This window comes from Vanessa tameamea, chromosome 26, assembly GCF_037043105.1.
Source record: "Vanessa tameamea isolate UH-Manoa-2023 chromosome 26, ilVanTame1 primary haplotype, whole genome shotgun sequence".
In the NCBI taxonomy this organism is placed as follows: domain Eukaryota; kingdom Metazoa; phylum Arthropoda; class Insecta; order Lepidoptera; family Nymphalidae; genus Vanessa; species Vanessa tameamea.
Window position 1 is genome coordinate 5,466,246 of NC_087334.1, and position 22,958 is coordinate 5,489,203.

The following is a 22,958-nucleotide window of genomic DNA, read 5'->3' on the forward strand; positions in this document are numbered from 1 at the left end:
ATTCAAAATCAACCTTATCGATGCCGTTTTCCTATTCTATTAATTTCGTTCGGTCGAAGTTGGACGGACAGTCCAACGTAAAACTTATAGTACAATAACTTATGTATAATTACGTTAATAATTTACATATAACGGATATAAATAAGCAGAATTAGCCCTCAGTTAAGATTGGAATAAAATTAAATAATAATAAAATAATAACATAATCAGCCTGTAAATTTCCCACTGCTGGGCTAAGGCCTCCTCTCCCGTTGAGGAGAAGATATGGAGCATATTCCACCACGCTGCTCCAATGCGGGTTGGTGGAATACACATGTGGCAGAATTTCGTTGAAATTAGACACATGCAGGTTTCCTCACGATGTTTTCCTTCACCGCCGAGCACGAGATGAATTATAAACACAAATTAAGCACATGAAAATTCAGTGGTGCCTGCCTGGGTTTGAACCCGAAATCATCGGTTAAGATGCACGCGTTCTAACCACTGGGCCATCTCGGCTCAATAATAAGCTTTATTTATATATAAAATGAAATAATAAGCTTTATTTTTTGGTAAGCAATAGTCAAAGGTGGATCGAAATAGAATCCGGGATATGTCATAATCGTTCGTATTAGTAGAATCACCCCCAGATCGAGCCGATAAAAAGTTATTCTTTTCTGTAATGCGATTCTCTGTAGTAGCCGAATTTTGGAAGTTTTATTTTTTCCTAAACGACTTCTGCTTTAATTTGTTTTCGTTTTTATGGTTTTAATAGATTCAAAGTTGCTCAATTAGTATATACTTTGAGTCTACGAACGTTTTTGTGAAAATATGTTCAGACCTAATGATTTTAGTGTCTTTTAAATTTTTTAATTATTCATTTTATTTAATTATACGTATTCCTCTATAATAAACAATATATACACGTAAAGTTGGTCCTTTGTATGAACTCTCTCAGATAGTGTCGAATTGCCGACCGGACTACGAGATCGAGAGAAGGGCACACATTTGACCAGTATATCTCTTGCACAGTTAACTGTTCTCCGTTAAGAATGGTCGCTGTGTAAACCGTCTGGAGGATATCATCACGATCATAAAATAAACATAACAATTATTTAAATTATTCATTAAAGTACGCATTTTTATATGAATCGCAAAACACCGCAATGCGCTTTTTTTTATTGCGACTAACGTCTGGAAACTTATATGAAACATTACATATTAAAGAAGTGCCAGCCATTATAAATCAAGTCAGAATAATTTTTAAATTTGGCAAGAGTTAACTTAATACCCCAAGGTCATTGGCAATATGAGAAATAACTCATGGTTAATAGGCAGAGTTGTCTGGCAAGTTCATCTCCCCTCCTATCAATAAAAAAAAAAACTTGCAAATAATATTAAACTTAATTGTGTATGCATAAAGGATGATATTGACTTTGTAAAACATACAACGTTATAGTTTCAATACGGTGCCTGTTTTGGGTTTTATATTTATATACATTTTATAAAGACCGGGCTTGGTCGTGTGCTTGGAACCCCTGAAATCTTACCCGAAGATTGCGGGTTCCTAACCTGGAAAAAAATTTGATTCTTTATATTGCATTTTATTATCGTTTTTTTATATATAAATATGGCTTACTCATTCCTAAAATCTTAAATAGGAAAGCGTTCTTACTTGGGACATAAATTAACGGTGTTAAGACAGGTTTTCTTTTTTTTTAACACAGGGAGGCGAAATGGTAATTTGGTCACCTATTGTAATAGGTCACCACCGTATATAATGGCACCACCAACCTTGGGAACTAAGATTTTATGTCCCTTGTGTATGTAGCTCAATCTTTAAACCGATACACAACAATACTATCGCTGTTTAGCGGTAGAATATATTATGATGAGTAGTTCGTATCTACCTCCAAATCTTATCAAGGTGATTTTCATTTTCCGCAGATATTCATAAATTCAAATCATTTGTAAAAAAAACATTAATAATAAAGAATATTATTCAATACAAGTTTATATAGATGACAATAAATCGTTGATCTTATACTTGTTGACTTCCAAGGAGGATATATTATATAATTGTATTTAACTAACATAACTTTGTATTTTAAATGTTGAAAAATAGTTACTACTAAGAATCTATTCTATTCTATTCTATTCCGAACTGAAATGAAGATTCAAAGGTGCTTGTAAAAGTCGACTTGAATAAGTATATTTTGATTTTGATAATAACTGCACCTTTATAAGTATATATATAACACACCTCGTAAATAGAATAATCCATCTTCATCCGGGAATTTAATGATTGTGTATAGTTTATCTAATAATAACTATTATATTGCCACGCACACGTTACGTCCGTCTGTATCCCCTGCCATTCACCTTCGGTCCCCTCTGACGTTCGCTCACCTTAATATTATAGTTGCTGTCTCAATATGAATTATAAGTAGATCAATTTTATAACTTACTTACCATACCTTGGGTATGAAAAAATATATTTAACTTCCGGTTAGACCTTAATACTACAGCTTATTAATATTTTTTGGTTTCCTTTTTTAAAAACATAAATAGTTTATTATTTAGTAAATAAATTAATCCTTACAGCTTATCTGGTGACAAAAAAAAAAACAATATATTCTTTTTGCGAGTAGGCTCATAAAAGCACGTTAGAATCGTGTTTAAATATTGAAGCTACCACCGTTTGGGAAAGTTGATTCTACCGAGAAGAACCGGCAAGAAACTCGACGAAGTTATTCGTTTCCACCATTTTAATTACAGAAAGTATCGTATATAAATAATATAAATAAAAGCGAGCACTTAGACTATTTGACTCGGTTATATACTACTATGCTACATATTATACGGGAAATTAAAATTGACATTGTTTTGTATACAGCAATAAGAAAGTACCTTTCTTTCTTTCGGTCTAGGTAGTAGTCGAGATGAATAGTAAGAGCCGAGATGGCCCAGTGGTTAGAACGCGTGCATCTTAACCGATGATTTCGGGTTCAAACCCAGGCAGGCACCACTGAATTTACATGTGCTTAATTTGTGTTTATAATTCATCTCGTCCTCGGCGGTGAAGGAAAACATCGTGAGGAAACCTGCATGTGTCTAATTTCAACGAAATTCTGCCACATGTGTATTCCACCAACCCGCATTGGAGCAGCGTGGTGGAATATGCTCCATACCTTCTCCTCAAAGGGAGAGGAGGCCTTAGCCCAGCAGTGGGAAATTTACAGGCTGTTTATGTAGGTAGTAGTCACAAGATTGGTGGCGCATGGACGTTTTAATAATTAATATTTCTTTCATTTACATATCTATGGACGGTGGTGACCACTGCCGATTGACCCATTTGCCGCCTTTATTTGGAAAAAAAAAATGATCGTAATTTGCTTGGCTAAAAACATCAAGATTTTACATTCCGAGTTCTATATTTAATTTAATCTTGGTAATTAATTCGATGTGATTTTTAAAAATGATTTTGTGCTTATTACTAGAGTAATACCTAATACTAGATTTTAAGATAAATGGATATACTTTTAGATTTAGTCATGTAATCTTAGTACAGGTTAGATTTTATACGCAGAAATTAAAAATAATTTACGTATGAGGAAGGCGAGATTGTAATGAAAATTAAACGTCTTATCATTGAGGTTGAAAATATACAAGCTGTTGATGTATTTACGTATTACAAGTTGTATGTTCGATATGGAGAAATTCCAGTCCATTTAGTGGTTTCCGTATATTTCTGGCCTATTGTTAGACAAAACCATTATACATGTATATATAAAGAACAAAATATAGGTATACGTTGAATACAAAAACTAATTCTTATTATTTTTTTTTTAATTTCAATGGTAGCTAATCGGTAATATAACTTCATAAGCACTGTATGTAATTAATAATTACAAATAAAAATATTACATATGATTTCGATTCTTTAATTAAACTCAATTTTTACATACGTTTATGTTTTACCTTTAACAAAACAGAAGCGATTTATAAAAAAATATATAGGAAAACTCGACTTTGTTAAGGTTTTATATAAAAATATCGCTATATTATTTTTATTATTTATGCAGTGAACATTGAAGTCATGGAGTAAACGTTGTCAATTATGTCATGGTAATCCGTCACCGGATTGTAAATTTTCATACTAACGGTAAAAATAAAATAATAAAAGTTGTGAACGGTTACATTTAATTTTTAATAAAAGTTACGATCTTTTAATATCTTATGATCTTAGATAAGTTTAGTTATTTAATATTATTTACCTATAAAATTCCGTATAATTTTACTGAAATTTACCCAGTGACATACATTTATATAAACTTATATATAAAAAATCCTAGAAAGGTCTATTTAGAAATCAATAAATACTAAGACCATGCTCTTTTATCTTCCTGTCTATAAATAGATAGATAAAAAAGCGTGGACGTGTTATATAAACGTTGTTATATACACGTTATGATATATGTATATATAAATGAGAACAATTAACTAAGTATATTGAACTTACTGTTCTGTAAGAGAACTTCGTATATCATTCGAGATTTTTTGGCTTACATTGGTAACGTTTGATCCGTATTATTATAGTCAAACAGCTACCTGACCCGCCTTCACACGTTACAATAAGGGCTATATACAGCATAGATTTAAGAACAAGCATAATAAGAAAAATTATATTTTATTTTCAGGCTAGGGATGTTAAAATTTATTGGCTTATCTCTAGTATGTATTGTATATGTAAACCTTCCTCTTGAATCACTCCTTGTATTGATGAAAACTGCAATAAAATCCTTTGCGTAGTTTAAAAGCGATTTTTTTTTATAATACGTAGAGATGTCGCGTATCACTCTCTGGTTAAATACGATTGTGTTCTGCGGTGAGTTTCGAGTTTCCTCTAACAGAAGAGTTATACTGATTTAAATAATTCTTACATAATCATATATTCTAAGCTTAGAAGAGAACAAATTATTTTGAAATTTTTTCCTTTAATTACCCCCCTTTCCCCATATAAATGTAGTAGAATTAAACTAAGTTTGTTAACAAAACTCTCACGAACCTTTCTAATACCTAAACATGCAGAGTTAAAGAGATGTAGGCGTTACGAGAAAGTAGACATCGAAATCAATATAACGCGATCGGACACGTTATCTGTTATCACTTGTTTAACCGGATCATGTTATGTAGATTAGCGTAACGTATTATTTTTATACCTACAGAGCAGTGGTTCTCAATCTTTTCATAAATAATCCTTATTCAAGTAGACACCCCCACGAGCATGTTACGGGATTGAACCAAATGCAAAGCTAACAACGGTTCGAAATGTAGATTCTAGAAAAACAAGCAAGAAACTTGAGTAGTTACATTTTTTCTCAAGTATAATTTGTCATAAAATACATAAGCGTTTGCGCAGGATGGTCTTGGTAATCTGAAATTGATATTTTTATAACAATCTGGTAGGTAATCTGAAAGTGATATTTTTATAACAATAATTTATATTAATTTTGATGTACGAAGTGACTTTATAAAATATGATTTGTAAAGTTTGATTATACGGACACAAAATAATTGTGACTACGGAGCTCTGTGGACGACGGATTGAGAGCCACTGCTCGAAAGTGTATCAGAGATCACATTCAATCGAGTTTTTATAGTATATGTATTTTGTCCTTGACTTTTGAATACTTATCGACTTAAATGGTTTTGATATAAAACAAAAAAAAAATCGTTTAAGAAAGGTAGCTTTGTTGTAATGTTAATTTTAATACTTCAATTACATGCAGGTCACGTTACACATACACACACATTTGAGTTGTATTTAGACTATAATTGGCTAATTGTGCTATATTCCGGTTTAGCTTATGACGAATTTTCTGGAACGATAAGAAATAAAAAAATTAAACAACACTTAAAAAAATATCTTTAAATTGAAATGGGACATAATCAAGTACTTAGTACCCGCCAAAAAATAAGTTGAGATTTCTGAGAAAACAAACATAAAATAATATAACCGAATAGATGACCTCCTCCTTTTTTCAATTCGGTTAAAATGTATGAAATATTTAAGAATATTTAACAAAATTCTTACCAACTAACAGTTTAACATGTTACCTTGCACTTCAATAATAATTTGTATTTCTTTAATATAATGTTTTTATTTATGTATCCAAGGAGATAGTTATTGCGTTTGTAAAGTCACAATCTCATTAATCGTAGTCGTTAATGAGATAATACATCGACAATAAACATACATTATTATGTAATGTTGATTAAAAAAAAAAAGAAATAAACGCGCATTATGCACACAGAATATAATGAAATTAGGTAAGTATTTTTTTTTTTATAATTTGTAACAAAGCCAACCGTTGCGCTGATGCACCTTTGTTTGAGAGTGTTGCCATATATATGACAGATCAAATAGACAAGGTTTATTTTAAATATAAACAATGATGCTTATAAAATAAATAAAACTAATTATACAATTCAACTTATAATTCATTTATATCTTTAGGGTTCCGTACCCAAAGGGAACCCTATTGCTAAGACTCCGTCCATCGTTCCGTCCGTCTGTCCGTCTGTCACCATGCTTTATCAAGAATAGTGATAGTTACACACTTGATGTTTTAAAGATGATGTATTTTTATTGCCGCTATAACAACAAATACTTAAAACAGAATAAAATAAATATTTAACTGGGGCTCCCATACAAGAGACATGATTTTTTTTTGCCGTTTTTATAGATAATATTCTGGAATCCTTCGTGCGCAAGTCCGATTCGCACTTGACCGGTTTTATGTTATTATGCATGTATTGAAAAATCATAAAGAATGCAATCTGACAAATTTATTAGATAATAACTAATATCTCTCTAGTCTCTTAACACATTCATAATTGGCGAATCAATACTATGTTATCCTACTAAGTAAGTACGACGACCGTTAGAGCTAGAGTGGCGACTGCGGCACGAAAACCGAAACCCAAAGAAGACGGAGAACAGGGATCTTTCGCACCTTTTTCGAGGCCTATGCCGAACAGTGGATTGCAATTTGCTAATGATTCATTGATTGAAAAAAAAAAAAAACATGCTTATTTTTTCGCATTCAGTGCACCATTTAACCAATTGAACCTGATGTTGTTAGTTGCACTTGTGTCAAGGTTTCTCACTTAGTACTATTACCGTTTAATAGATAGCGCGCGAGTCGTAATAAACATGTACATACAAACTTTAAGAGATATTGCCACCTTTTTTAAATAGTTTTTTTTATGGCATTGTTTGGCGGACGAGCATATGGGCCACCTAATGGTAAGTGATCTGAGTGATTAAGAAAAGTGCAAAATTATTCCATAACATATAACCCATTTTATCACCTCTACTGGTGGCAGGTGGGCTGGTTACGTTCGTTGTGATTTTTATTTAAATTAAAAACTCATTTAATTTTCCTTGCCAATTTGCATCTGGCATTGAACGAGATATGATACCATCATTTTAGGCGGGCATGATTTCTTACACTATCTTTATTTTTTTTAATAAGCATAAATAATAAATAAGGTTTTATAATTAATACAAACAATTTTTTTTTTATTTATGTGACCAAATACTTGCAACATTATGACAATGATTTTTATCTAATACAAAAATACGGTTATCAAAGTTTTCGCAACCTCAACATTATTCAGACCATAAAAATAACATACTACGCTAGTATATTATGTTTATGATTCAGACATAATGTATTGCCACAACTGACGTGTTTGTTTTGTCCAGAAATAGATAAAAATCTTGTAAATGTATTTTTATGCAATAAAATAACTTTAGGTATATTGATTTCAAGTTTATACATTTAATTGTACTTTATGACATACTTTATAAATAAAATAGTGCAAAAGAGTAACTACTGAGCAGAGCTGTCTCAAGCTATGCTGGGGCCCTTGGTCATCCATAAATTGGGGGCCCTTTTGGTATATATTTACTAGCATATACAAATAATTTGCTCATAGTCAGGCCTTAAGTATAGTTTCATATAAACGGTGGGAATATTCGTAGGAATCTGATTGGTTGTACAATCTTGTGGCTATAGTATATTTATTTGTATCAGGAAGTGCACGTCTATAGCTATCTACTTTTAATATCGACTTTCGTCACTGGGCTTTTGATAAATATATTAGTTATTTCTTACAAATACGGCCATTTCGAAAATATACATAACAGTCAATGTGAGCACAAACGTGTGAAAGAAATTGTTGGTTCTTCGGGGCCCTTACAGGATGGGGGCCCTATGGTAAAGACGGTAATGCTAATGAATAAAACGGTTCTTTTTGGTAGAATCTACTTTTAATTCAACAATCTAACATGACGATTAAAAGTGCTTTTATGAGCCTACTTGAATTTAAATTGATTTAATGTATTCTTTTACAAGTAAAGAAGCGAAACACGAAAAATATAACAGCCAAAATTAGGATCGTGTAATATGTAAAATTCGCTTATCTGTTTAGTCCACACAGTTCCATTCCAAAGATAATCGCAAGTTCATTGTAACCGCATCTAAAACGCAATTTTATAGTCACACACGCCATAAAACAAACATCTCTCTCGATATGACCACAGACTGACAAACATTGCGGCACAGCTTAACTAACCTACTTATTATTTGCAACTTAAGATAAGATTGCCTTAAGATGAAGTATTTTTAAACTTCTTATTCAAATAGTAAATGAGAGTGTTGTGTGTTTTGATGCTTGTTACACAATCACACTCGAACGCTTGCGTGGATTCTCATGCAATTTGGTATATGAGATCCGGGTTGGTGGAATACACATATGGCAGAATTTCGTTGAAATTTGACACATGCAGGTTTCCTCACGATGTTTTCCTTCACCGCCGAGCACGAGATGAATTATAAACACAAATTAAGCACATGAAATTTAGTGGTGCTTGCCTGGGTTTGAACCCGAAATCATCGGTTAAGATGCACGCGTTCTAACCACTGGGCCATCTCGGCTCTTTAATTATATTATCATGACATATTTTTGGTATCATTCTGTACTGCTGTAGGTGTCCTTGAAAATACTGCATCAAATGATATATTTACTGTTTCCATTTTATACGGTTCTAAGCTTCATTTAGGGCAGATTTTACAGCAAGACAAGTGATTGACGTTACTTGGTCACACCGCCGCAGTCTCTTATTCTTGAACTACCACAATCAGTCTGTCAAGATTATCTAGTTGTCTTCGGCTTAATAAAATGACTAAACTGCTGAAGCTGTTTCTAGCGATTCAGTTCATGTATATTCCATTTAACGTTGTTACTATAATGTCTAAGTTCTCAGTCATGTCCTACTTCAATCACAAATTTCACGAACATCAGCTCAGTCGCATAGCCTTGGTTTTAACAAAACAGGTACTACGGTTTTTTTATAGCATTTATAATATGAACTAACTAATCCTCGTTCACTCGTGTGAACGTTTCTTGCGTAGGCAGCTTGTACAAGTCTATAAACTTTCTCAGTAAATGGTTTATCTAACGCTAAAATATTTCATTCAAATCGAACTGATAGATTCTGATATTAGCGCGATCATGCAAATAAATTCTTTAGCTTTATGTTAGTATAGATAGATGTAAATAAGCTCTGCTCTTGTTTTCCAGCTTCAGACACGATTGTCTAACAAGGTGACTGCAGACTTAACATTAAAACGTTTTTAGGGACTGTTCAGTTAAACACTACTCCATCTCTTTCAGTCGCCATGGATGTGACATTCGAAAGAAGAAGACATTGTTTAATCACTCTCTGAAAATATATAATTGAAGCCGTCTTATATTAAATTTTCCTGGCAACGTTACGGTATACCAAATATCCGTCAAATTACCGAATGATGTCATCAACATGGGGGACTGACTCACGCACGGGGTGAATAACAACTTGAAATTACAAGTACGATAACATGTAACTTGGAATATTGCTGAATGTCTGGCTTTTCATGGGTTGGATCGTTGCCAGACGACTTAGGTAATAGAATAGGGTTAGGGTTCCTTCGCGTCTTATTTATAGCATTTCCCTTTGCCAGATACAGAAGTTGATAAATGGTTTTGTAAAAAGTATTGGAACGAAGTTCTTTTACGTGGTCTTTTAATGATATAGGTTGGCAACGAGCAAAGGGCCACCTGATGATGTAAGTGGTCACCAACGCCCATAGACAATGGCGCTGTGAGAAATATTATCCATTCCTTTCATCGCCAATGCGCCACCAAACTTGAGAACTAAGATGTTATGTCCTTTGTGATTGTAGTTACACTGGCTCACTCACCCTTCAAACAGGAACACAACAATACTGAGTACTGATGTTTGGCGGTAGAATATCATCGTCAATATCATATAATCCAAGAATCCTGGCTTTAAACAGTGATTATATCATTTTCACCATTACAGTCTTTAATGCACTGCTAGCGATAGGTCTTCTCTCTCACGCGAGAGATCAGATACCAATGGATCGCTCGGTCCTGTCTTGAGAGCAAGTTTTTATCATATGTATGACATTTTTCAAAAAATATCATACCAACAGTTCCGCTTACCAGTGATTTATACATTTTTAAATAAATGAATTTGAAAATAGAATTCTTTTCAAAATGATTCCAAAAAGTTCTTCATAACTAAATTTAATAAATTACTAATGAGTTTAGTTTTGATTTATCGAAAAGACGTTTGAAATAGATAGTGCACTTGTATTTGCGCACAGACTTGTGCAGTATATGTCCTGCGCAGTTAGTTAATCTCAATTGACATAATCACATTATTATGCTTATTATTATTTAAATAATTTATAATGAAATTAAATCAAATCAAACGTAATTCCATCGTTTTAAACCGAACACGTTCGTATTTACAAACAACACAAAGCGCTCGTATATCTATTGTCAAATGATTTAAAACGATTAGTTAATTCAATTTTATCCACAACGGACACAACAATCGGTTAAGTATTGCATGACCATAAACGGCGCATCGCCTTTATAAGTTGACCTTGCTGTACAATTACAATGAAATAATCTTTAATTCTCTACAAGGTTTACAATAAAGTTGACATTTTTGGACTTAGATTTTTTGGGTTCTATACAATAGAGTATTTTCAAGCTGTAGATCTTTTTTTGTATCAATATGAGCTATGATACAATGTATTCATGTATATGAGTATATCTCTGAGCACGAAATCCAATACATAAGGTTCTGATTTGGTTTATCGTATGACTTATCCAAACGTTGAAGTTTTTCCTGATTGATTCAATTAATGCAAAACTCGAACATTTCTTATGTCATCATCAGATATTTAGATAATTTGGAAAAACAAGCCAATGCATACAATATGGGATAAGTAATATAAGTAATTCACTTTCTAAATGTAGAAACAATGAATATTATTAAGTTTTATAATTAAAGACGTAGGCTAAGAAATATTGTTTTAGGCAAGGTGAAAAAAAATTCAAGCAAATTTGAAGCTGAAATTGGAGATTGGCCCATCGTGCTAAGCGTTGGAGGAAAATATCATCAGAAAACGTGCATGTGTCTAATTTCAATAAATTTCTACCACATGTATATATCCAACAACCCGCATTGGAACAGCATGGTGGAATAAGCTATAAAAATCCTTTGGATTCTCTAAAATTAATTTTTAATAAAGATGGGGCGACCATGTCTCGCCCCATTCCCTGGTGAAAACTTGTGGTTAGTTCCGATAGTATTCCAATTAGGACATCGATTATAAGGTTTTACTAGTTAACTTAAATATATGATGTATGTATATTTTACGTTTACATAAAAATAAACAACAATATTAACGCCATATTTTCGTCAATCCATAATGGATTCCATAGATTATTTAAGATCTCGACCAATGTTATTACGATATCACAGTGAACGTTATGGTTATTATAACCTATAACCTCTAATTCAAGGCATGAGTGTCAATAAAAAAAAACAAGCCTCAGACTAATTACATATTTATTGTTTTACTAAATAAGCCTGTTAAGTTGTCGCCCGTGTTTTAAAGGTTGACCGTCGGCAATTAAAGTAGCCTACATCCTTCCTAGGAGTTCAAGCTTGCTTCATATCAAATTATATTAAATTCTGTTCACCTTTATAATAGATGATGAATCATATAAAATAAGATAAGAAGACAGACAGACAATTTCTTTCGCATCTACGATACGTTACGTACTTAGATCAACCTCTATACTTTATGTTCATAACATTTCAGTAATGTGATACGAGATATCCATTAGTTCATCCATAGTTGTCTTCATAAATGTCGAAATTAAAGTAGATATTCAATCCGTACGCTTTTAGTTAACCAAACATTTGCCCTCTCACGTAATTTTCCTCACTGTATTCGAGTTCTACGCTCTGAAATGAAATGTATAAAAATAAAAAATTGTTTTAATTAAAAATAACGTTGGATTATTAATAATACGAAAGACAGTTTTATACCTCGTTTCTGTTCCTCGTTAGCGCTTTAAGTTGAGGTTTCTAAAGTGATGTCGTAAATAAACACTTTTTTTTGCGCTTACATTGCAAACGCTGGCTGAATCCTACGAGATAGATCAAAATAATGTAGTACAGTATAGTACACCTTCAAAAGGTCTTGTATGTCTATCTCTTAGGGATAACCCACAATAACCATTTTTTATCCTTTACTTTTTACGAGAAATAATGGCTTATTTTCAAAGCTACATATTTTAAGCAATACAGCATTAATCCTTATCCAATTTAGTACCTTAAATGCATTTTTCATATAATATAGATCAATATGGCCCTTTACAGCATGTAATTTAAATGAATATTTTCGAAGATATTACAGATTTAAAACGGCTTGTATTGTCTAATGACTGAAAAATTGTGAACAATGTATAAAACATCTTTCGACTCATATAATCCAAAAAAATATCCCTGTTTTCGTTACGTACTTACGTTCAAGTATTAATATATACAATTAATAATTCCGATAAATAGGTTTAAAGAATATTCCAAACATTCATACAAATTATATTAAATTATTATACATTGCTACAGGATGAATAAAAAAACTCTTTTTGAACTTTGCTGCAAAGTTGACATCGTGAGTTCGCTCAGACGGAATTACGATTCAACAAGCAAAGCTGCTACATTAATATTTTTAAAATTTCATTAATTAATATTTATGAAACAGAGTATTTAATTCCGCTAGGCGAGCCGTATTTAATTGGGCTTTTGAGACGCTTAAATAAACTTAAATTAACTTAATAATACTATTCAACATCTCATAATATAATTATGTAACCTCTTCGCCAAACAATTGGAAAATTGACAAACTTGGATACTGATTGGTACACATATTTGACACATCGCGATTACCGACACTATAATATACACAATACATAGATACTAGATGAAAACCCGGCTTCGCTCGAGTGAAATAATTAAAACTAAACGAATACAGTTCATCATTTACTTTTCATGTAACTATTTTATAAACGCTGTGATTATCAGACATCTATATTTTCTATTTAAGTGGTAAAAACTAACAATAATCATTCTTTACAGCTAAACGTCAAACCTGGCCGATTTAATATCGAAATATCTCGTATATGCGAATTTTGCGGATATATGTTGTCGACTAAAAAATAATTATTTTTTAAAGATCTATAATTGTGGACAGGTTTCGGTTGGGGCTATCTTAGACCTGCAAGAAATTATTAATATAGAAGATATTTTATTTCTTTATTAATTTAATGTCTTAGAACAATAGTACGAATTCGATCATTGCGAAAATTCAACAACAGAAACAGCTGTAAGGGACCATATAATCGTTATCCAAGGAAGGTTTTCACAATCGTCCCGAACTATTTTACTATCATTGCATTGTCATTGAAATTGCTTATTATTCAACCAAATATCCCACGAAATAAACAATATATTACATGCCTCAATTTTCTTTTAAAACGACTTACTTCGCATTGTAATGCTAACGTAATTAGTAATTGAGATCTAGCGTGAGATCCAGTCATACTTTTGGTGGCGTCATGGCGTTACGTGTTACGTAATGAAGCGTTTAAACACATTGTACATACATATATGCCACACTCTCTGCATCCATGACTATTTTTGACGGTGCTTATGATACGCAAATTCAGTGATGATTTGAATCTTAAATGGGGGTTCAAATCCACGAAAACACGATGTACTAATTAGCTGTTAATAATTTTTCTGACCAATGCTATCGAGAAGCGTTATAGAATAATCTTAAATATTTAGAAGAGGTATTACTTTACATATTTAAATACGTATTAAAAATTTATCCTATTATATTATAAATGTATACGTTTTTAAATGTACAGAATATTACATACGTAAATTTATTTGTTAAAATTTACATCTGTTCGCTTTACAATACACATGTTTGTAATTTAACAAACGGAATTTATAAATATTTAAGAACAATGACCATCAAGTCACCTCGTGTTAAAGTACATTTAAATTCATGACAAGTATTTGAATATAATTATTATTTTATAAATCGTACTTGATGTAAGAACATCGGTTAAAATATTTTGACACCAAATTAATAAAACTCGTACAGAAATATCCATGATACTAATAATATTAAAAAAAAAAAACTCTTATAACATCTATTATAGTTGAGCGCTTGATATTCGACACTGACAAGACATTGACACTAGTAACAGATTAAATAGTCTATATTTTGAATTTTATATTAATAACTAATTGAAGCTTTATTTGCGCAAAATTTATAAAACCGTACCTGTAGCCCACAAACCCTAACTCCAAATGTGACCCCCTCGAGGGGTGAATTAAAAGAAAGTAGCCTATGTCCTTCCCATAAATTCAAACTATCTCCATACTACATTTCATCTAAAACGATTCAGCATAAAGAGATAACAGACAGAGTTACTTTTGCATATATAATATTAGTATACATATGAGTAGAAATATTAGGTATATAAACAATTCGAAAACATTACACTATTACAAATACAATGAAAGTCATAGAATATAAAATAACGGTTAGTTAAATAAGAATAACATAGATAAATAATCATTACTATAATAAAACATGATTACAAACAGAGGTGGTGAAATCAATTTTAAACACTACAGTACGTTAGCTACCAGCATCACTTTATATTCGCCACCGTAATTTCACCACCACACTTGAATCACTCAAACATACTTTAAGATGATCATCTACTTCTGTTCAATTGTCTAAATTGTTTAAGGTTAAGATTATTTATTTGAAAAAAGAATGTTCTGTAATAAGTAGTAATCTGTAAGAAGGTTATTTCTTTGGAAAAGAAAGATCGTGTTCTAAAATGCCTTATAATATTGCATATTATGGACCTACCTAGAGGTTGAAAGACGTGAATCTTAGCCTATGATTCTGAGTTCAATACCGGGCAAGCTCCTCTGTATTTTCATGTGTTTAATTTGTTTTTATAATTCATCGTGCATGGCAGTGAAGGAAAATATTGTAAGGAAACTTGCAATGGCGAGTGAGAATAAACCACGCAAATCAAACACACATTGAAGCAGCGCCGTGGAGTAAGCTCTAACTCAGCTCTAAAAGAATAAGTCGTATCCCAGCTGTGGATTACATTTACTGTTAATTCTTATATGGGAATATCCCGGCAAACATTGCCCCTGTTATAATATAGGTAAATCAATTGTCATGGCGATCGTGTGAACGGTATAGCTGTTCACGTGCTGTAGCGACGTTGGGGCGATTGACGGCAAAGTGAAACCGTCGTCATGAACGGTTAAGTCTTAATCTGAAAAATATATTTCAATTTCAAATATTATTATAACGTCTATATTCATTATTATAATTGGCCTCAATAGTTATAATATGTGGACTGTACAGCGATGTCATAGTTGCAAGTTCGATCTTGGCCATTGTTAGCCCCACTCCTAACACAAGCTTTACCCTTAACCGTACAATATGAATATTATTATTTTATATATTATACAAATATGTATGTTAATTCATTCTGGAAATAATCATTGTTTACTTTAATAATAAATATTATAATCTGCTTATTTATTCTATTTATAAAAGGTATTAAGTGTAATTTTGTAATTATACTTGTCTATGGAATAGAGACGTACAATTAAACAATACATAGATCAAAGACCTCACACATAAAACATCCATACATACGTAACTATTATGTGAAATGTCAACGTTTCTTTCGTTATCCAGTTATAAATACTGTAATTATACGTCATTGTTGCAGTTTCATTCTTTCGTGTCTGATGTTTTTGACGGATAACGTATATTCTTAGTTTTTGCTGTGTCTCAATTATAAAGAAATCGATTTAGAGGAGAACGTGTACAGATTCTTTTGTTTATGTGAAAGTTTGATGAATGCGATCGTAGTTTTTTTTTAATATAAATTTTATTTATAAAATAAATAGTTTAGCAGATTGACAAATGACATGACTGCCCAAAAATATTCGTCTTGTTATAAATATTAACCATTCCTTACAGCAAATGTGCCACTAACCCTTGAAATCAAAATGTTATGCTTGTAATTTCATTGACTTACTCACACAACAAGTATTTCTATTTGGCAGTAGAATATGTGTCGATACCCACTCATCACAACTATAGGTATATATCTATAGCTTATTCAAATAGAAGTAGGAATAAATATAAACAAAGCTAAAATTTAAGTATTTCATGCGATTCGATAATAATATAATTCGGCTATATTATGTACTACTAAGAGTTTATGATTAACATATCTTTGTTTATAACAGAACACTATTACACTTAACTACTTATTTCCGCTTTAATTTTACGTCCAAAATTCCTGTAACAGTTTCGTCGATCCATAGTATATATCATAGATCATTCAAACGGTCGACCAATTATATCACATCAATTTGCTGTCAAATGTTCCTGTTTTTTTTCCTGATATGGTTGGGATAGAGTATACCCAGCAGGCAACCCGTACTACCATCAAGTACAATTTTAAATTGCAATAGTTTTCGTTCCTGTATCATAGTAAAAAGTTTCGGTCGCAAATATGTTTAACTATTGTGATATGTACTGAGTTTATTTAGATTATGTACATTTTTTAGAAAACTTAATGTGTTTTATTCGTGGTATTAAAAAATATTGATGGCACTTGAAACGTAATCGTGTTCAAGAGGCTGACTCAATAACCGATAACGCAGATCTTCATCGAAGGTCGCGTACAATCGATGATGAACTACTTTTTCAATTGCTCAACATATGTTTACAAATTGTCCCGTAATTGGTTTGCGGAAAACTTACAAATACTAATGGTCTAAATTGTTAGATCACAAGTTAGTGTGACTTTTAAATGAAGATTATTGGTTCAAACCTTTGCAAATACTACTGTATTTTCATGTACCTAATTTGTGTTTGTAAATTGTTCGGCGGTCAATGAAATGGGATCATAAAACTGCCACACGTGTATCTATCAACGCGCATTGAAGTAGTTGGCATTAAAACATTATATTATTATATACTATTAAAATTTAATCAACACGTTACGTACCCTCAACGTCATAGCCGACAGGGTAGATTTGTTTTATTGCAGCCTGAGTGAACTCACAACTAGCCACTTGGACTATATCATATATAATGTAGAGATTTATTTTAAATATTGTTAATATACGTGCTGCAATATCGAATAAGGACAACCATGACCGTATTATAAATAAATAAATTTAGATGGAGAAATCATAATTATCATTAATAAACATTTATTTGAGGTGTAAGCCCAAATACAACTTTTTGATGTATTTTATAGACTCAGCATATGAAAGAAAATGTATATATTTAACGATTATATGACAGTGATGGAATACAAGCGTGGCCGTATTCCCGTATTCTTTATATATAGATGGGCTATGATTAAAATACTTGTAATTCTTTCTATTATGAAAGTCATCAAACCAGCTGAATCCCGAAAGGCTAAAACATCCAATCAATGGAAACCGTATAAAGCGGGAAAGTGGTTTTATTTTCTTTCGAGTTTATCAACATTGCAAATGAAATAGAAATTAATATACATTAAGATATATTAATGACTCATGGCTTCGCTGATGTGCAATTTAATAATTAAAGAAAATAATATGCTATGAATATAATTAATACCGTTTAGCACTTACGTCACGAAATCCAAAACAGGGCCATTTTTAATAAATTTCCTGCCTCGCACAACCATTATGTGGAACTAGCTTTTCAGTGCAATTTTTCCGAACCGATAAGACTTGGAAACCTTCAAAAAAATAATCTACTCATTCGTCAAAGGCCGGCAACGCAACTGCAAGCCGTGTTGCAAATATCCATGGGCGGTGGTAGTCACTTTCCATAAGGTGAACCTCCTGTTCGTTTGCCACCGATGCCATAAATAACCCAGGAGTAATGCTGTTACCAGTGAAGAATTATTTTGTGAATTGGATCATTAGTTACGGCGAGCCAAGATGGCCCAGTTGTTAGAACGTGTGCATCTTAACCGATGATTGCTGATGATGGATGTTTAAACCCAGCCATGCACCACTGAATTTTCATGTGCTTAATTTGTGTTTATAAGTCATCTCGTGCTCGGCGGTAAAGGAAAACATCGTAAGGAAACCTGACTGTGTCTAATTTCAACGAAATTCTGCCACATATGTATCCACCGGACCGCATTGGAGCAGCGTGGTGGAATATGCTTCAAAACCTTCTCCTCGATGGGGGACCTTCTCCTCAGTTGTGGGAAATTTATAGGCTGTTAATGTATATATGTTCCGGAGATTACCCCCTACATACAAACAAATTTTCCTCTAGTAGTAAACACGGATACTTAAGCTGAGTTACCAAATACGATAAATTGTCGACGTTTGTATGGTCGCGTTGGTACTTTATTTTAATCGGTAAACATTAAACTTCAAGCGTTAACAATGGGTTAACGGTTTACGGCCCATGAACATCTGCAACACCGGAAAGCTGCAGGTGCGTCGCCAAACAGCAGGTTCGATGGTGACCAAGAGGTTGGACGACAATCGTCGTAAGTCACATCAAAAGCTATGAGCATAATTGGATATTAGTGATTATTAAAAATTAGTGCATTTTTATTTTACGTGTACAAAATAGAAGTTTGGGTTATCTTTAAACTGGTAGTAATCACCACCGCCCATGAAAACTGACATTGTAAGAAATACTAACTAGATTAAATCTTTAATGACCCTTGTTCCTGAAGTTACACTGACTCACCGTTCAAACCCGACCACGACCATATTACGTATTGCTATTTGGTAGTAGAATATGTTTTTAATGGGTGGTACCTATCTAGACGAGCTTGCACAAAAACCGGAAACACGGAAATTACCAGATATTTCAATGGATACACGTCAACATTGTACGATTCAACGAAATAGTTAAAATTACTTTGTAAGATATTCTCGTATATTTGACGTATTCATGGACATTTATTTATAGATGAATGAATACTGTACAGAGTCGAGATGGTCCAGTTGATAGAACCCGTTCGTCATATCTGAAGATTGCGGGTTCATACCTTCTATTACCTATCCTGTATTTGTACAGATGAAGATAACCTAAAAGATCTGTAACTGTCAAATAAAATTATAGTTATAAAGGATACGGCTTTCCGTATGTATGTTCGTTTATTTATTTGTTTCGGTTACTTTTGCTGAACAATAAAATATGATGCGGTTGAAACCACCATTTAGGTAATATGTTAGAGAATGATTCTGTATATAAATATGAATATTTAACTTAATAATAGTGGAGATGTGATGATAGTACATAATTAAATCCAGTACTACTAATACTAATTAGTATTAGTAGAAATTTCCAGACGCGGCTTCGCTCACTTTAGTGGACTGGGCTTGCAGGTGCTAGCTACATTTTAACGGTTTAAAAAGTAACCTATGCCGACTATAATCTACTGCTGAGCCAAATTTCATTCAGATCCGTTCAGGCGTTCCGGCGTGATTTACAAACATCCATCAATCGTTCACATTTATAATATTAGTGAGATATTCATCAGCAGCCCATACTCGTCGACTGCTGGACATAATCTCCAATTGCACGCCACTGTGATCTCTCTTCGGCTACTCGCATCCAGTTCCTAGTATATTGCCTCAGCATATTCATTTCAGGCGATTTCTGTAAGCAAAAAATGCAGTTGGCATTAAATATGTTACAATTAATATATGTGAGAAGTACGCTGGAGTAGGGTAAGGTGAGTTAATAACATACTTAGAAGCAAATAGAACGCTTGGATCGATACTAATTATAAATTTAATATTTTTAAAACCATACTGTTGCTATACATATAAACTTAACTCGCAGTAAACTTCATGAATTCAGAATCATTCTCTTTCAAATAAAAATATAGAGCCATTACTTACATACAATATTAAATAACATACGCAACTAAACTGAGCCATACATTTAGCAGTTACTTCATAAAAAAACGTATCATATTTTGTATACAACATGGAATAGACTTTTTAATAATAAAAAAAAAACAAATTGAAAAAATAAAAATGTTATCTACGCCGAGCGAAGCCATTGGTTTTTACTTATAAACGATGAGTAAATTTAATTAGACACGAATTTCTCTCTTTCCGACACCTTTGATTTGTCATTCGCAAGACGAGGACGCAGCATTGTTTAACTAAATCACTCCAAAAATAATATAGTATTAGGAAAATATAAGTATAGGAGATTAATATTTATTTATTTTAGGATATCGGTAGGCGGACGAGCATGTTGGCCACCTGATGGTAAGTGGTCAACACCGCCCATATATAAAATGCTTCTAGAGAACTTATAATCAGTGTTCGGTACTTTCCTATTATCACATGTGAAGTGTTTATTACTCATTGCGTGGTGCAAGCACGGACAAGGGCAGCTATATTTGTTTTGACTAAGTACGAGAGAGACAGCTAACCCGCGCGACTTTAGGCTTATTTCAAATGGACAGTGTAAACCGGATACATATTATATTTAAATATAATTATACTTACCAATTACAAAGATAATATATATGATGTAATGACAGAAGTAAATATATTTATGCCGATACATACATATACTCGTATTTAATTTTCTTAATTGGTAGTAGGTTTTACAACCAAGTACTAACGTGTAGTAATATTTAGTATTGTCGTGTTCCGGTTTAAAAGGTGACATACACGTAACATCTTTCTTCCCAAGGTTGGTGGCGAATTGGCGATGTAAATATTGCTTAATATTTCTTACAGTATCAAAGTCTATGTGGAGTCGTAAGCACTTTTAATGTGTCAACCTATTTGGTTTAAAAAATACTAAGAAATAATTAAGGAATGAAACTTCATTAAATAATTACAATGTATAAAACAAAGTCGCTTACCATCGTCTGTCCTTATGTATGCTTAGATCTTTAAAATTACATAACGGATTTTAATGCATTTTTTTTAATAGATAGATTGATTCAAGAGGAAGGTTTATATGTACAATATAGTAGAGGAACATTGATAATTCTAGAAGTTTATAATATGATGTAAATAAACACATTTTTTGCGCTTACATGGCAAACGCTGGCTGAACCTTACGAGAGAAATCAAAATAATATACTAGTATTGTACACCTTAAAACGGTCTTCAAAAAAGTCCGCGATGGTATATGTCTATCTCTTAGGGATAACTCACATTGCACCCGTGCGAAGCCGGGGTGGGTTGCTAGTTAAAAATATAAAGATTTGTTTCAATCCAGCAATCAATTCGGGTATTATTTTGTACAAACTACAATTACTCTAGACTCAAAAGTTATCAGCACTAAAAATAAAATTGTTCAGGTGAAGTGGTTTTAAAGTCAATTGCAAAATCATACCCGCACATAAACAGGTAAATTATCTCCAACCGCAACGATATAATAAGTAAATTAATACATGAATACACTAGCTGACCCTCCCAACTTCGTACGGGTAAAGTATGTCGTGGTATTTATTAATCAATGCGATATTAACATTCGCCAACCGATACAATTATATGGTCAGTACATCGTGTAATTACTTAATAGGTACTCATTACACGAATTACTAATTTGTTAGAGAAGTCGTTATTTTTCTTACTTTTAATGCGAGTTATCTGTAAAGATCTCAAATTGTTAGTCAATTAAATTATAAAAAGTTTTTGCACCACGTTCACATGTTCACGTTCGAAAGAACCTGGTCTGTTTTATCTCAGGAAAACGTCAGCATGTTGAACTATATCTCAAAAATATGCATTATGTTTTAACTACTGAGTTCATTTACATCCCGAACCGTTTAATTCAATTCTGCAAAAGATTCAAAAGTGCTTGTACAAGTCTACTTGATTAGTGCATATTTTAATTTTGATTAGAAAAGTTACATCTGTGTTGTTTTTAAACTCGACCTTGGAACGTCAACCCTCACCGAGCCCAAACAAATTTAAGCTCGAATCAAACGAAATGTTATTTGATACATATAAGTAACAATGCTTGTACTAATGAATGTATTAACGTATAAAATGTCGCATGTGTGCGGACTTTCTATTACAATTAAAGTCGCTAGTGTGAACGAATTCAACTTCTATTTTCGGCATCACATTTTCAGTTTCAGCCATCGCGGCGCGAACGGCGCGACTCCATGTTGTTGACGCGGTACAGTTTTTACGTATTTCGCGGTATTTTGTGGCAATGGCGGGCCCAGTCGCGCAATCTCTTACCGGGATCAATATTAAAGTAAGGTTTCTTTCATCTTATGAGGTTTTATCGTGTATAGAGTTTTATTGTTTAATCGATAAAAATATTATTTCAACTATGTCAGACGTTAATCAGCGTTGCTAATTTGGAATCGTCTTACGCGTAAGGGAAGTGATTCATGTCCTTTTTGCGCAGATAAAAAAAAAACTTTTATTTTTTAAATATATTCAATGT

The 22,958-nt window shown here is 32.5% G+C and overlaps 1 protein-coding gene across 2 annotated transcripts in view; it reads left to right on the forward strand.

Annotated features, from left to right (window-relative positions):
- Nucleotides 1-22,958, forward strand: part of LOC113393662 (dihydropyrimidinase) — a 57,696-nt gene that overhangs the window by 11,222 nt on the left and 23,516 nt on the right. Inside the window, exon 1 of one of the 2 annotated variants that reach the window (XM_026630662.2) lies at nucleotides 22,637-22,763. The exons of the other annotated variant lie outside the window; for it this stretch is intronic. Within the exon in view, the coding sequence (XP_026486447.2) occupies nucleotides 22,719-22,763 (45 nt within the window). The 5' untranslated portion in view covers nucleotides 22,637-22,718. Of the gene's footprint in view, nucleotides 1-22,636; nucleotides 22,764-22,958 lie in introns of those variants that run through there. 2 annotated transcript variants of the gene reach the window in all.